Below are 17,443 nucleotides of genomic sequence, written 5' to 3' on the forward strand. Positions count from 1 at the left end.
CTGTTGTGAGCCATTAATAGTTTCATTCTTTGGATGTGTTTTCCCATCCAATTCTACAGCATGTTTATGAAGACCATACTTCCTTTACTGATTCAGTATGACATGGCATGAAAACCAGAACGCTCAGGTGACAATGATGATTGCTGCACCTTCTCCATATCCCATGGCTCTTTAACTTGTTGGAAAGGGAAGTTAAGCAGGATGCCAAATCCATGTTGGCATTTACTTCTTGCTTTGTTATCCCCTCCTGGCTGCAAACCGTAGCCAGAGTCAGGATTTTTTCTAACTGGTGTCCTCTTTCCATCTCCTTTTTTTTTTTTTTCCCCCCTCTTTTCTCCACCCCCCCCTTGCAAATTACCGTTTTCAGCAGAAAAAGAACAGTGCTAACCTTGAGTCATGAGATGCCTCTGTACTTCATTTTCCAGTACGTCCTCTGTTATTTAGTTATTCCATTATCTGGAGCATACCAGTTCTTTATGCAGGATTGAGTAGTTCTTCTAGGTCATTACTTGGCATAGTAAGGGAATGAGGAATTTTTTGCTGCTTCTGCTAAAGGTTTACTAATTATGTGGCTAAATAGAGAATGTAGCGTTAGAGCATTCTTTTTAAGGACAATACTCTCATAACTCTACTCAGTAGATTTTTTTTTTTTGTTTGGTTTTTTTTTGGTTGCTTGCTTCTTTTGTTTTACTCTTCCAAAATGCTTTAAAAACATTAATGAACTCCCAGTAAGGTACTTTCTCTGTTTTTACAGATTTGAATCTAAAGCACAGAGCAGGACATAATGGCCAACCCGTTCATATTCAACGCCTGCTGAAGTGTCGTAGGGTGTCTGAAACATAGGGCTAGCAGATATGACCCAAGACCAAGGGAAAGTCGTCACCTTTCTGAAGTAGGTGCTGGAGGCCAACAAGGAACAGTCATAGAGTCTAACAAGACACTACATGGCTATCTTAGAGCAATTAAATCCTTCTTTACGTTTCTTCACTCTCTCTAAGGCTAAGAGGAATTTCTTTGGTCAACTTTGCAATAGGATTTGGAATTTAGTTCTAGTTCTTCAATGTTACGCTCAAATCACAAGCCAGTCTCCACAATTCGTTTTGATGGAGCAGTTTCATGTAACAGAATTATTCTGGCAATCAAATCACAGAAACAGAAATGAAGGATGGAAATATTTTCCAGTGCTGACTAAAAGCAAACAGTGAGCTTCAAGCATTAATTAACAATATAATGAGAAACTTCAGTTCAAGCAAATACTTTTTTTCAACAGAATGTCTTTTCTTTGTTGTATTGCAGAAGAAGAAATGGTGACCAAGTTGTACGAGCAAACCAGGACAATCCAAAAAGTAAGTCAAAGAAGAATGCTCATTTTCCTCTTCTATAAGACCATAGGACAATTGTTCTGTAAGACATCCATTTAATTAAGAAGGCAATTAGTTTTGCCTCATTTCTTTGACTGTGAGTGTAGCTTATGCAGCTCATAGAGCTGTTCTGAGTTTACCTAATTTCAAGCCATGTGGTTCAGGGTGAGTTGCATGAGGTAGATCGTTTCTCGCCTGTTCTCATCACTGTATAAAGGCATAAAGTAGTTCAAGATCGTGTCATGTAATTGCATTATTACTGTTGTAGCAGCGATGGTCCAAGGATGTGGAGAGGAGAGGTTTGTAGGGAAAGGCTTTATCTCTTCTTAGACTATTTCTGATAAAATCTGAAGAATCGGACCAACCTACAGGAACACCAGAAGGGCTGAAAAGGGGTTTTGGGCGCCAAAGCTTGTTGGTATTCTCCATATTGTCAGTTGGTGTAAGAAAAGCTTTCACCTTACTTTAAGGTTGCTGTATTTTTGGCTGAGTATTTTCAAATATATTAAACCCATTTACTTGAGAGTACTGTATGTGTTTATGGTTTAGCGCAGGAGGTTTTTTTTCCATTTTGGTCAAGAAAGCAGGATGTTTTTCAGTGGTATTTTAGATAGCAAGCCTTACAGCTTATCTTTCTGATTCACTTGTAGTAGACAATGGCAAATTTTAAAGATAGATGCTTTTAACTGTCTTGAACAGAGCATGTACTATGTGTTAACATCTGTATTGCAATTGTAATAACAAAACCTAAGATTATTCTGAATTTGGTTTCACACCAGCTAACAAGTGGACTCATTAAAAGATTGCGTGAGGTTTTCTATGTATTGTTGACTCAACTTTAAAATATCTATAAGTTTGCAAAATGCATCTCAGCTTGCTTACTAAGGGATGAGTATGTTTCTTGAAATTATTGATGACTCCAGTCGGTCAAACAGCCTTTGTGTGGTGCTTTATTTATAATTTTTTTTATTACTTATACGAATGTCATTTTGATTTATACCTGTGTCTCTTTTGTCTGAAAAGTTTAAGTAATTCTACAGACTTGCTTTTTATAGACACTTTCTATTTAAAAAAAAAAAAAAAAGTGGTAGAACATGTGTCAGGCATATGCAATTCCTTCAGCATCATGTTTTCCACACTGATTTAATAGCTATTGAATCTCCTCAAACATTCTTGTTTCCAAGACCTGTTTTATGGTAATAAATCTTCTTGGCTGTAAAATTCTTGAAATGATTCAGTAGGACGATTGTTTCCTTAGCACATTCCCTGAGAGATTATAGTTAGAAATGGAAAAGTCCTTAACCAGGTCAATTTTTTCCCTGCAGTACATGCAGTCAGTGCTGGAAATGATAATCAGTGAAATCGCCAACGTTTGTTCTGGCGAACTGCTATTGTCCAGTGCTCCCTACTATGCGGATTTCTCTCTTGGTAATTTACAGTAAGTTTTCTGTTGGAGTGTCATGCTAAACTACATTGAGAAATGCCTGGCCAGGTAAAGAATAAAAGCTGTGGTAGAACTCTTATTTAAAAAAAAAGGTCTGTCTCGAAATTCATATTGAAAACTTTAATGGAATGGCCAAAGACTTCCCCATCCATTTGCACATGAGGCTAGGGGATGGCGTAGTGTGCACAGTAGGCTTTTTGGTATAAACGATGGTACAATCAGAACAGATGCATGCAGGAGAGTTGCTAACCTTCCTTCTGTACCTCGAGTGCCATTTGTAGTTGTTGGGTTCTCGTGATGTACGTAAACTGTAGGAACAGTGAGCTACTGCTGTATGTGGTCTGTCGGGTTGCCAGCTTGTACTCCTTTGGCTTTGTCATCAGACTGCCTTTCGGAAACTGCTGGACCACACGGGGGACAAATCCAAAATGGGTGGTGCAGTCCTTGAGGTAAATTGTAATTTACTAAATTGCCAGGCATGCAGGCATGATTAAGTTGTGATGCCTGGTCTGTCGGTCTCTGGAGGGTGGCCACATATGATATAACCCATGTGGCTTTCTGACAACTGGAAAAGGCAGTTAAAATTGGGCATTACTTACTGGGAGCAGGTAAGAAAGGAATTCTGCCAAGAGCCCGTAAGGATTTCTGTGTGTTAGGTTTCCAAGGCAATCCATTAGGTAGCTCATCTGGAACATCGTGTGTGCAAAGAAAAAGGAGATGTGTTTTTGCCAAATCTCTCTGTACAGCTGGAGCTCCAGGTAAAAAAAACACATTATACTGGGAGAGACGGAATCCCTTGATCTTAAAATTCGTAGCTTTCTGAAATACTGTTTTCTTCGGTGTTTTCCTAGTTGGACATCAGATACTGGAACCGTCCTTTAGGTTGTTCTGCATGGAGGGAAGCAGTAAGTTCTGGGGTTAGTTCCTCCATGGGCATTTCCTTAAAATAGTCAGGCCTTGGGATCTGAGATTCTTGATCCTCTTTCCTACCTCAGGACAGGAAATAAAGCTTTGCAGTTCCCTTGAGATTTATAGCAGATTAGCGTATTAAATCTGCTCTTACCTTTGTTTTGGAAAAGGGAACCTTGTATTCTTACTGGCCTCATCTGCCAAGCAGAGATGTTTCCATTTAAACTGTGCATTTTAATCAGATGCTTTTACTGCAAGGCATAAACCTTAGGGTTTTCAATGTTGTGCTTTAAGATGATCCAAAATAGCTTTTGTTATATTCATAGATACTGCTAGTCATGATAGAGAACAGCCTCTGCACTTAAAAGGTGGGCTCAAATATTACTTGTGTTCTGTAGCATCTCGACAAGAGTACGTTGTGTCATCTCAGCATATTCATTCCAGTTAACGTCTGTCTTATAGAAGAAGTGTTAATATTGGGGACCGTTTTATGTGTGTGTATGCACACAGATGTTTTTAGGGTTGGTGGAAGTATTTGCTGCTGTAGTCCTGTTTGAATTGTTGGTTGGTTGTGAGAAAATGGAGGGTGGTCTAGTAAATGGACCAGATGTTGAGAAGCTTTTTATTGGCAGTTGAAGTTCAATAATTTGTGTACCTTCCACAGAGTCTCTTTGTCAGTTATGTTTGTCACTCCTACCTGTGAAGTGAGGGCAGGATGATATGTACTTCAGATTTCAGACACAACGATGTGTATTAATATTTTGACTCTTCAACAGTAAAAGCCTAAAAACCTGACCTTGTGAGACAGCCCACTCCTTGTACATGCGTGAGCACGCAGGTGTCGTGGAGCATATTGCCCTTCGGTCTGATAGCTGAGGGAGGTGAATGATGAGGAAGGTTTGAAGAGAAAAGGACAGCCAGCAATGGTAAAGAAAGCCATTTTCCTCTGCAGGTATCCATTTTCTTCTGAGAAGGTCCACTAGCACGTGTGGCATAAAAGGAGACAAACCACAAAGAGGTCAGTGTTATTGGATGTGTGTGAAGTAGCCATTAACACAGGCAGTGGGTATTCAAAAAGAAACTCTCCGTTTGACAGTGCTGTCTTCTAGATGACTTAGAAACATAAAAACACAACTTATTTTTAAAAGAGCACTTTTAATTTTTGTCAGATATGAAAGTACCTGTGAGTTTAATGTGTGCTTTGCAAGAGAAGAGTGTGCTAAGACTAGTTATCAGATTTCCATTTTATGAGTTGTATCTGTGGTGTGACGGCTTCACGTACAAAATCCTGGCACCACCACTAACACTGAGAAATTTTTATGTGCACTTTGTAGGAGCGCTCCTCTTGTGCCACATGAGCAGGAGCTGCGTGCTGCATTGATCTGTGGTGCTCACAGATGGGCCGAGGATGGGCTATCAATCAGTTTTGGATTCACAGTCTGCAGCCATGTTCTAGGGTACAGGAAGCCCCAGGGAGCAGGACTCTTGTTTTTTTGTTTCTTGTTTTTTTTTTTTTTCCCCCTTTCCCATAGTAATACAGCTGCTAAAACAACTTCTCTGCAACTGTAATAAAAGAGGTGATGTATCACCCTGGAATATATGCATCTGTATTCACAAGAGCTGGCTTATACAGTCCCAGGCTAACTGGTAAAGGCCATGTGTTCCTGCCTTCCTCACCTCTGCTCTCTCAGTTCATCAGTCTGTCTGATACTCCAAAACAGCAGTTTTCTGAAGACTTCTAATGTTTGAAATTGGAAGACACGTAGCAGCAAAACCTTCCCCTTGTTTTTTTTTTTCTTTTAATTTTTTGCACAGAAAGCAAGATAAAAGCACTTGCTTTCAGATCTTTTTAGATATCTAAGATAGAGTTTACCTAGAAATGCACCTTTCACCAATTTGCAGGCTGAAAATGTAAATTGAGAGATCAGTTAGGTATCCAGCTTGCAGTGGTGCTTACTCTGATGTCTTCCTCAATTCTCTCGGGCAAATACAGCTGCACACAGACACGCACCGAGTAACGGAGGAACGCAGGCTCTTGGATACACTGTCCCTACCTGTATGAGCTGCAGCCATGTTTGTCTCTTGGTGCTGGAAAGAGTGAGCACCAGGCAGAGGATGGGGTACTGGTGGTCTTAAACCTCTTTTTCTGGAAATGCTGGGTGAAAAAACATCATCTTGATTATATAAATATTTGTGCGTTGGTAATACTTTTTCTTAACATGAAACTCTGAGACTAACAAATCATTATTAGACTTTATTTAGATTTTATTTTCCCCTAACCGAGGCTAGTTTCTATAGCTCAGGGGTGGGAGCCTGTATCCTAAAGGCAATGTACGACTCACAGCTGTTTCATATAGCCTACTAGCACATTACTTTTTCACGTTATTTATTCACATTAATACAGAACAGTACTGACATGTTTATTAACACATGAACATGGCTTGCTAAATATGTTTAAAAGCCTTGACCCTTAGCTAGAAAAAAAAGTCTCTGATGTTGCTGTGAGCTATTACATCACAACCCATTTTCACTTGCAAAGACACTGAATTTTTGTGAGTAACTTCACATTGAGTCCCACCTGCGTATAAGCCAGCATGGGATGGACAGAGATAAATCACTGCTCCTAATATTTACTCTCTGAGGGATGGAGGCACTACAACCTGTTCACTTCCAGCTCAGAAATCACTGATTCAGCCTTCTTGAGCTTGCAGTTTTATATATCGTATTTACATCGCACAATTTTTGCTTTGGGCTTTGAGTCTTGCATGAAGGTAGTGGGGAAAAAATGTAACTTCATATGAAAAGGGAAAAAAAATTTTTTTTCTTCTTTAAAACATCAGATCATTACAGATACGTGAAGTAATGAACATGCCTGAAATGCACTCCTTTCTAGTCTTTCAGCACCTCTTCTGTGAGACCGAAGTCTGTCTCGTCTTCTGTAGAAGTGCTTCTTCCCTTTTTCCCCTTCGTCCCGGCTGCTGTGTTGTCACGAGACGTGCCCTTTCTCTGATAAACAGCCGCCTTAGCTCACCGCCTTGGAGGACTAGGCTAACTGCTCAGGCTGGAAATGACAACCAGCTCTGTCGGCCTTTCGGGAGGAGAACTGTCATCCTGTTGAGTAGGGCGATTGCTACGCAGATGGTCCTTTGGGTTTCTTGCACTGATATTCCGCTGTCTGCAGGATCTTGTAATCCTTCTGGATGGGACAAGCTCTGGGTGAGACGGAGCTTGTCTGAGGCAGATGGTTTACTCCACAGGGAACCAGCGTCCCAGTGGCAGGACAAGGTGGAGAGAGGATGCAGAGAGGAAGTTTGTGTCTTGGTGGATGTATCTGTCACAAATAACGACAGAGATTTCCAGTTTGTCTTACGAGTTCAGGTGTATATTAGTACCTTCAGTGTAACATAAGAGTTTAAACACCCCAGATGGCTTTGAAAATAAAGTACTTAAAGTTGCCTCACATACAGACAACTATGCAATTTAAAGCTTGCTTTAAGGAATTCTGGAGACTGTTACTCTAACTTTGGTATTGGGGGAGATGAGCTTTAGGGAGAGCACTTACAGTGTAAAGATACCGTGACAGATAGACAGCAGAGCAGGGACCAGAACCCAAGGACGTTTTCAAAAGCTCTGTGGCCAACAAAGGCACCACAAGCCATAGCATACGCTCTTCGGTGTGATAGGCTCTGCCCAGTCTATCTGGTATCGTTGGGAAGCCAGATACGTTAGCATGAGCAAGGCACAGTGCAGATGGCACGTGTACTACCTCTGATGTGCAATCTAGCTCCTTTACAGATCGCTGGTGTCTCTGGATGCTACGGTACTGAGCTATGTAAATTCTCAAGAGGCCTGCCACCCACTGCTCTACTTGTAACTGCAAAGCTGGCTGCGTGTGAGCTACAGAATGCATGTAGAAGTAAATTTGATATTAAAGGGATGCTTTTAAAAACTATCTTCATCCTTATAGTTCCCTCCAAAAGTGTGGTGGGTTTGTCAGTGTTTCGGATATTTTTGTTTCATCCCTGCCTGCAGTGAAGTGTATGTACAGCTGAACAGATCACACATAGAATACGCTATACATCATATTAATGCAGGAAATTGGAACATCTTAAATATATATATACATTTAGTAGCATCTTAGCACTTTTAATTTTCCTGCAGTTTCCAAGCGGTGTTTTCTCTCCTCATAAGATCGACTGCTAGTTCAAACCTGTATTCAGTATGTGTATACGAAAAAGAATTTGCCTTTAGATAAAAAATTCAGGACTTTCTTCTTTTTCTCTTTTTTCTTGGTTCTCAAATACTGCATCTCTTTTATATTGTATGTGTATAGAGGAGGAGATAACGGGTGAGATGATATCACATCAGAAAAAAAATCTATGGAGGTGGAGCTCAGAATTAACACTTAAACCTATGTGGAAAACCTTGTTGTAGTACGAAATAAGATTTAGGTTTTTTAAAATGAAAGGGTAACAGGACACAGATGTGGAGCCTGGAGATCTGTATCCTGTTCGTTCTTCTCATCTGTTGCGTAAGCTTGGACACGTTGCTTTTCATTTTCCTGCTTCATTTCTCCTGTCAGAGATGTGTATGTTTTACTTGCTATTGGTAAAGCACTTTAAAAACTTGAATTGGTATTATTATGGACTTCTATAAGCTTACTTAAAATCCCTTTCCTCCTCACTCTACGCCTTCCGAAAGACAAGAATAAATAGAATATTTTTTTTTTTCCAAATGGTATTGATTGACTGATACTCGCCTGCTGTTTAAGGTAGGATTGAATTGATCCTTTCTGTTGTCCCAACACCCACTGAACAGCTTCAAATTGAGAGTACTGTTGGATACGTTGCGTCTCCAATTCTGTTAGGGGCATGGTCTGGCAAGAGGTATTTCCTTGTTCATTTTACTCAACAGGCTGGAGTTTCAAAACCTCCAGGTGTAACAGACCTTTGTAGGCTGCTTTTCGTTAATATCGGCTAATCTTACACATCAATCAGCTCGAGCTTGGAGCATCATGGATGGGTGGCTGACCTATAGCCTGATGATGATGGAAACGCAGTTTGTATCACCAGAAAGCACACTGTCAGGCCGTTAATATACTCTGCATCGTCATCAGGTCCTGTGGCACAGCACTTCAGCAGCGTTCCTGAGCACCTAATCGCCTTCTGGCTCTCAGACGTGAAGGGCTGACGTACCCGTACCAAACCGCCGTTACCCAGCAGCAAGGGACGGTTCGCCCGGCTGTCGTGCGGCACAGCCAGTGTGAACCTCTGTGCAGAGAGAAGTTCTTGTCCTGAGATGCTGCCACTGTTGCAAATGCAAGAAGTGAATTCAAGCGGGCGTTAGGCTATGTGGATGGAACAGTTGACCAGAAAAACGCTTCGGATCTTGTACAGCCAAGCGTTGCGGAAATAGTTTAGTTCAATGGAGTTAAATCACCACGCTTAGAAGAAACAGCTATCCAATGAAACATCCGTGCTTAGAAGCAGCCTCACACACTGATGTGCAGCTTTGCATTCTCCGTTAATGTTACCAGTGTCCTGGCAAGAATCCCACATACAGAGCTGAGGAAGGAGATGGTATAAAAGCAGAACTCTTTGGGCTTTTTGTTCTGCATGGATCTGTCAGCCTTGCTGCAACTGTACTGTGACAGAGCATCTGTATTCCACGTCTAGAAACACAGAGAGAGTGTACTCCTGAAGCATGGCTACTGAGAGTCGCTGTGTTTCAGTTCAGGGATGATAAAAGCCCTGCAGTACGTATACAAGCTAACTGTAATTTATTTTAATTAAATGCAATAGCTGCATACATACTGCAGAAGGGATAAGACAGGGATTCCCCACCTCTAATTTGTCGTCTTGCTGTTTGGATTTCTTCGCTATTGTCTTTCCTCTCACAGATTTGTGCAAGATGTCTCATCCTCTCCCTCCTGTGCTGTTAGCAATGACATCTGTCTTTTGAAATAAAACAAATTTTCTTAAACTTTTTCTGTTCTTGAGAAGCCATTCTTGCTGTATGATAGCGGAGGCATCCCTATACATACACACGCCTCTATACAGGATTTATTTTAATTAGAGAGCTACAGGAAGCAGAATCCCCATCCTGTGGGAGCCTTCTCATATCTGACTTTTATTTTCTGAATTAGGGAGCTCGGAGTACCCACCCTGGGGCTGGCAGGCGGCCTGGCAGGAAGCTGGACAGACTGGCCTGCCGGCCAATCTTGTTGCCTTTTATAGAGCGTTTTGATGAAATCAGCACATTTCTATGCAATCAGTGTTTTGCGGTGTAAAAATTGTTGTTTGGGAGTTTTTTGAACGGCTCTAGTTTTGGACTGCAACTTGTGACTTCTGGGAAATTGTTGACTAATTTTACTAATTACTACAGATGATTTTTTGAGAAGAGAGGTGGTGTTTCTATGGAAGAAAATCCTCTTGGAAGGATGTTCTTCAGCCGGTGTGAAGGGTTGCCTGATGCACGTCATTGCTCAGGTAGGTGAGTTAGCTGGCAGGGATGTCATGTTCCCCATCCACAAGTCTCACATAACAGCAACTGTTTCTGATCAAATTGCCGCCAAATGTTTTCTCTTTTCTTAGAATGGCTTGCCTGGGGAAAATCCAAACCAGGTAGGACCTGGATCTCCCACCTTTCTTGGCAGGGCGAAGTGCTGAGGTAGTAGCAGTCAGTGGGCCATTACAACCTGGGAGAAGCGACAGAAGCCTTTAGGTCTGGAGGACAGCGTGTGACTGCGCTCCATCTACACCCGCACTGTGTCTGGGGCTCAGTCGGGACGTAGCTGTGCCGCTGTTTCACAGGTGTCTCACCGGTAGAGCAGGACACCGTAGCGTGCGTTTTTGAAGCAGGCTGCATTGTCTTATTAAATCACGCTGGTGCTAAACTGAGCTTGACTCTTCAGGCAGACCAGTTCGACCTCGTGCTCAAAGACTGATGTGGAAGACAGGTCGAGCTGCTAATGGCCTTTACTAATTGAAAATCTCTAAGAACAGAGAGTTGATAACCTTTCTGTTCCTGTCTTCCAGTGTTTTCATATTGAAGATTTTTTCTTTTTCCCCCTTAGGTCTAATCAGACCTTGCCTTATTGCAGCTCGTTGCTGCTTGCCATTTGTCTGAGTGCTCATGAGAGGAGTCTGGCTGTATTTTCTCAGTAGCCCCTGTAGGTCACCAGAGGGCCGATGAAGGGGTTTGGCTATTAGCTAGTTTTTCTGTGCGAGTTTGCAAGCTGGATCCAGGAATCGTCCTTGGATCGCTCTTCCTCTCTTGGGCCATGGAAGTGCTAGAAGGAAGCTGAACTTGCATTCTCAGGATACAGTACTGCTATTGAACGATGTGGCATTTTCTGGATTTCTTTAGCATCTGATGTAAAACCCTTCAAATCCACTGGCACAACGGAACCAGGTATCTAGGACTTCAGACAGATCAGACTGATCTTGAGCATATTTTCTCTTTTAGTCTTCTTCAATAAATGAATTTGCTGCCTCGGAAGATTCTTAGCATTATGAAGCATTTTGAGGTTGTGAGTTTACAATGAATCACCAATTAGCAGTTCACTGAAAATAATTTCAAGTAAAATAATACTTTGTTTACTGAAGTAGTAGCTGCTTTCAGAGGAAACATGAATGCAGCTTTGATTCTCAGAAGCAGCTTGTGTTGTAGCGGCCTTTGAGTATGTCCTTAGAACGGATCCGATGTTTACACAGACATTACAAATCATCTGTATCATTTTGAATAGCCAGTCTTAAATAGAATCCCATCCACTAGGGAAGTATATATTTGAAAATGCAGAAGACTTTATGTGTTTTTTTTTGTTGGCTGCTGGAGCTCCAGTATTTGCACAGTCACTGTGTGAAAGCCGTGTGTGTAAATCCCATCAGAGGGGAACCTAGACGATAACTTAAGAGCACCAGTAGAAAGAATAAAGAGAGGAACTTCCCCTTCATGTAATTAGTTTGAACAGGTTTGCTGGTTCTTATGTACACATAGTGTAAATTCACAGGAGCCTGTCCAGATTCACAATAGGTAAGTGGTTCCTCAGAAATCAAAGGAGGTATAATCTTATAAAACTTGCACAATAGGGACGTTTGGCCTTCGTATCCAGAAGCTAAACTAGCTAAGCAAACATCTGATGCTGACTGGATTTCTTAGCCTGCCTGCCTTCAGACTTTCAGTGTGTAACTTTATCTAGTGAAATGAAACATACCTGTCTTTAAAACCTATTCAGCTTCTTCCTCAAACAAGCATGTACACCGTGTGCTCCTGTCTCAGCAAAAGGTAAGTATTTTAAATTACATCGTGCTTACTATGTTCTCCCTGTTCTCTGCTCCAGTGCTCAAGATGCATAGGGGACTAGAGGTCTGGTAACATGGCTGTTGCTTAAATAAAACTACAGTGAGATTCAAGAGTTTACAGCCTACAGGAGTTAACTCTGCAAACTGTTTTTTCCATACCCAAGAAGCATGAGTCAGATTTTGCAAAGTGAGTCAAATCTATCCTCAGATTCATTTGAAGACACTGTAATGGATATATAATTTGAAACAGTATTATGCATAGAAATGGCTTATTAAACTAATTTTGTTTGCGGTATTCCCTCCGAGTGGCAAGGGGGACAGGGCAGACAGAAGTGATGGGGAAGCATGGAAGGAACAGCAGTTCAGGTGTACCTCAGTTCCCAGAAACAGCAGGTAGTCCTCCTGCAGCGTGGAGGGTATAGAAAGATTATCTTCAGTTCACCGCTCTTGTGGGACTTTGCCAGGGCCTGAGAGATGGTGAACGTAAGTATGCTTGTCTTCGGTGATGCTGCTAAACTGTGGTCTTCAGCCTGACGCCACCACTTAGATGAGGATGAGGGTTGTCCCTGGACTTTCAAAATGCTGTAACAAAGACCTACTGGGCTCATCCTTTGAGGTGCATGTTGGGGATCCAGACGTAAGCCCTCTCCCACAAGAAGGGCAGTATCCTCCTGATGCCTCCCTGCAAGTAAATCCCTTTCCCTTTGCTTTGCATTCCTTCCTTTTATCTTCACCTGGCCGGCGTTCCTATGCATAAAGCTGTCCTCCGGGGTCAGATGTGTTGGAGCTGCAACGCTTTACCAGGATGTGACTCTTGCATGTTTTGTTGGCTGTGTCATGCAGAAACACTCCCTTTCCTCTGGAGGAATTACATGACAATTAAACTTCGAGGCACAGTCACCTTCCAAGTCTCAGCTTCTTCTCCTCTGTTCCCATGTTTAACCCTCCCTCTGAGAAATATCTCTCTTGATTGTGAATTTTTGACCAGGAAACCAATTTGATGGCTCCATTCTTAAGCGTCCGTCTTTGACTGGCTGCAGTCAACATCCTAATATTGTGCTCAGAAGAGTGACTAATACCTCCTGTCTGGCATATGTCTTGAATGAACTAGTAGACAGGCATGCGTTTATTTTTCCTATTCCTGTGTGTAATCAACCTAGAAAGAATTTTTTTAGATTTACTTTTCTTCCGCAATTTTTGGTGGGGACCCTGAGGAAATGAATGATGGAATTCAAATGCAGGAGTTCAAAGAACATCTTTGTCATTACTTACTTGTGGCACAAAGATGAGTTGGCAGCAGTTGGATGCATGGTTCCCTGACTGATATGCACCATGCCTTGTAGGTCTCTGGCTGCTTTTAGTTCTTCCCATAACTCAAAACAGCTCTGACTTGTCTTCACTCTGAATGAAGAACGTCATGTTTTTAGGAATGTATTGTTTTTAGATCATTCAGATCTTTATCTTTTCTAAAGGGTTTTGATTTATAAGAGGATGATTGTAGAAGACTGGGATTCAGGAGTCCAGCAGCAATCATGTCACTTGTTTCCCCCCGCCCCGGTTTAATTTCTGCCAAAGTTTTGTGAAACAAACAGTGTTTGAAAGGTGCTGAACAACAACAACAAAACCCCAAAAAACCAAAACCAAACAAAACACCAAACATTTTTAATAAGCCACAAGCATTCGTGCATTTGTGCAGAATGAGATGGTTGGTTACCTTGTGTGTCACCACCGTTGTTTGTTACGTGTTCTTCCAGGATCCTCGGGGATGGCCTGAAGCACAGCTCGGTGCATCTCCAGCGCGCGTTCCTGACCGCTGCTGGTAACACGCGGCGTTGCACAGAGATCGGTGGTGCTCCTTATCTGCAGCCGTGTTGGTCAGGGGGACAGCATCTTTGCATACACCTTCTGTTCTTCAGAACGGCTTCTCTGATTTTACTCCTTAAGTTTTTTACTCCGTACTCTTTTTACTCCTTTTGTGTCTAGTTCCTCACTTGAATTCCATCTATGTGGGTATGTGACTCCATTACCCTTCCTCATCTCCAGTCTGCCAGTAACTTCTGAGTTAATTAGCAAGAAACTGAGAGCAACAGGTTTGAGATTTTTCATGCTAAGATCTCTTTTTGGGAAACACTGCATTCCAGTTGGAAAAAGGAGCGTTTGCCTAAGGGAATTGAAAAGTCTGCTTCACTGTCATGCTGACCTGCAAAGCTGTTTCTGTCTCTGATGTTCATGTAAATTTTTATTCCTAAGGAATTTAACAAGATTCACCATCGGCAGTTGCCTCTTTTTGACAGCTGCTCAAGAACATAGTTTAAAGGAAGCCTGTAATTTTTTGGCACCTGTAGCTGAGTAAGATAAACCCCGTCCTGATAGCAGCTAACTCACCAGTGATCTAGTCACTGCTATATGGATGCAAAGTCTCCCAGAAGGTGTTTTGTATACATGAACGCTATATCCTATTCACGGCATTTGGTTAAGGATGCTTGAGTTACTCTAGTGAAGACAGGTTTATAAATCGGCACTCAGTTTTGTTCAGGATTTCTCAAACAGAACCACTTCCTGGACAGCGTGATAAACAGTTACTTTTTTAAAAAAAAAAAAAAAAAAAAAAAAAAAGATTTTTATCTTGTTTTGAATCTTTCTTGGGGTTGCTGCCATACATGCTGGAGACAGGTCTGACAGTTTTGAAGTACAGGAAAATACCTGAGGATCTGATACCTTAAAGACTACCAAAAACCCAGTGTATGGACCACCAGCTGTATTTTCAACTACATACATTATTGCTCAGCTATTTACATGAAGCATGCCCTGTGTTCTCTTCAGACTGAGCCTTAAGAATTCTGTGATAACTGTCTTTTTAACATTTCATTACTTGTTTATTAGATGCCAGTGTAATAATTGCATCCGCGTGTCATTTTTAAACATACCAATACAGTTACATTCTATTGAATAGTGAAACACTTGGTAGTATCACAAAAACCCATGTATAAAATTCACCCAGTTGATTCATAGTTTGCTGCTGCAGTGTGTGAGATACGGATGAGGTTTCTGACTCTAGCCTAATAAAATGATTTGCCATTATGGTTCTGCTGTCTGCACACATAATGTGTGTGCTTTACCAAGTGTTTGTCAAAAGGGAATAGAGTCCTTTGGTATTTCAAAGAGGGCATCATATTAAAAGTGAGCTACTACCACAAAGTCATTTTTTTTCTCCTCTCTTCTGTTTTTAGGTCAGATGATTCAGGTTTTCCTCGGTGCTTTTAACCTTTTGCCATTTGAGCGAGCTGCTCAAGGGACAGCAGTGCTTTGAGGCCATCACTGAGAAAAATGCCGCCTCTGCTAGGGTAGTTCTGTTTCACTACCTTCCATAATGTTTGCTCTTAGTTTCTTACCCCTTTGTTACTTGCCATTTTTCCTTAGCACTCAGGTAGCATCCTAATAAATATTCCTCTTTAGCTTTTCTTTCACCTCTCGCACTTTTCCCTCTTAGTATAAAAGTCCGTGCATGGGAGACCAAAAAAAAAAAAAAATGGCCTGTAGCTCATCTAATCTACCAGCTTTTTATGGAAATGTGGACTTAATTGCTGGCAACAGAGCAAAAAAACAGAGCATTACCGTTCCTCATTCTCATTTGAACAAAAATTTCCGTAGCTTGCTGGATGTTACATCCTTGTATTTTGTTCCCCAAATAATAAAGTGAGTGTACCCTTTCATTAACTTCCTTTATGAAATGCAAGAGAGTTTCCAGTGCACTTTGCAGACTGTCCTGCTTTTTAAGTATTTACAGTAGATTTTAAAACATTCATAGGAGTGTGTAAGTGCACAAGAGTGTGTAGATCAGCAATGGGTAGCTGGGTTGTTTGGATACAGTGATTCGAGGAGAGGTGGCAGATAGGTATTTAAAAATACCCTACAAATAGATCGTGTGGTTCTTGTCCAGTACAGAAATTCTGCATTGAACAGACCTGAAACAATTGCTGTGTTTGCAAAACAGAGGCTAAATTCTGGTTTAAAAATGGCTTTAGGAAGACCAAATATTTTATTCTGTTTTGAACGGAATAAATCTGTGACAGGCAACAGAGTTATACGAGATCTACATCCATGTAAATGAAAGCTGAATTTGGCCCTTCTTGTTCCGTGCTTTTTAGTCATGTGATGATAATCTTTCCATAAATCGTGCACTTGAAAGGTTTTCTTGCTTCCTGCTTTTGCCCATCAGATCATATAAAATGCAGATGAACCGAGCTTCTGGTTTATTAAGCATAAGTAGAACACCCCCTCTAAATGCCCTTTGGTCACACCAGCCCTGTTTCCCCCATTTGAAAACAAGATAGCGAGACTGACAAACTTTGACTAATATAGTGGAGTTTTTTTGGTCTCCTCCCTTTCTTATTCTGACCTGTACTTTGCTTTCGTTATAAAGCGAACGTAGAAATTACCCTGTGGGAGTGGTGAAACTGCAGCAGAGAAACAAAAACTATTTGGATTCATCTGAAAGCTATTCATTCGCTTGCTCTTCTTTTTATTAACGGCTCGAAGCATGCAGATTGTCTTGTTCTGACTCCTTATCGTTCAGCAAGAACAGAGGTAATTCTTTGTGTGTCTCTTTCCTTTTAATAGTGCTTTAATTTTATCAGAAAAGGTGTTTATATTTTTGTCATAATCTCATACTTTAAGTACTCTAGATGTGTGTACAGCTGCCTGATGGGCATGTTTCTATCGGTCTCGGCGAGCTCCTTTTCCAGTAACTTCTTTTTTTTGAGTAGAGGAATGGGGCTTCAGATTCGGATCCGGGTTACACAGGTGAAAATCACAACCCTTTCCACAGGAGGTTGCAAAGCTGCTTCCAGCAGACATCAGCATATTTGCAGCCGAAATTTAGTCTACAGTGGGTTTTTGGTTTAATCATCTGCATATACCAAGAAGAACATCTCTCTGTACTGTTGGTATCGCCAGCACTTTTTGTGTTGGGGAAAGTACGTTACTGTAAACTGATGAGCAAGTTCTTGTTGCTATTTTCTCTGGTGGGATAAGATATTTTTAGTAAGTAATTTCAGAAGTGTAGGACTTCCTGATACTTTTATTGTTAATTCGCTGCAAACTGAAAATGCAGGATTGGCAGCATTTAATTCTGAGAGGATCGTTCTCACAGTGCATGAAAAGTGTTACTGGTCCCTGGCTGCAAGTGCAGGTTGTTACAGCTATGAGACGAGTGGTATGTTAACGGCGAAAGAAAAGTTTTGTTTGGCTGGTGGCTGAAGCAGCAGTGTTAAGAAAGCCTCTTAAATATCGCCAAGTAATTTTGTGCTCCTTAACGCCTTTGCACGGTTTTTGCATGGGGGGGGAGGAAGGAAGGACAAACGGAAATCCGTTAGATTTTGCTAATATTACCTTAGATAGGCGCTTCTGGAACTCTTCCAGAAATC

The 17,443-nt window shown here is 41.3% G+C and overlaps 1 protein-coding gene across 32 annotated transcripts in view; it reads left to right on the plus strand.

Moving 5' to 3' along the window:
- The window catches only part of LOC148054486 (uncharacterized), a 144,651-nt gene that overhangs the window by 61,807 nt on the left and 65,401 nt on the right, over window positions 1–17,443 (plus strand). For 5 of the 32 annotated variants that reach the window (XR_015706858.1, XR_015706859.1, XR_015706857.1 and 2 more), the window contains exons 4-6: window positions 755–892; window positions 1,297–1,346; window positions 4,667–4,732. The exons of 1 other annotated variant lie outside the window; for it this stretch is intronic. Coding sequence is in view for 9 of the 31 variants with exons in the window: in XM_087767489.1 (XP_087623615.1) it covers window positions 855–892; window positions 1,297–1,346; window positions 10,099–10,206; window positions 10,308–10,337; window positions 13,006–13,238 (459 nt within the window). In the remaining 22 variants the exon portion in view is untranslated. 26 more of the 32 variants (XR_015706852.1, XR_015706853.1, XR_015706855.1 and 23 more) reach the window with 18 other exon arrangements.

The sequence above is a fragment of the Nipponia nippon genome, unplaced genomic scaffold (assembly GCF_047370975.1).
Source record: "Nipponia nippon isolate SJK-2023a ecotype South Korea unplaced genomic scaffold, ASM4737097v1 scaffold_3, whole genome shotgun sequence".
Taxonomy (NCBI): Eukaryota; Metazoa; Chordata; class Aves; order Pelecaniformes; family Threskiornithidae; genus Nipponia; species Nipponia nippon.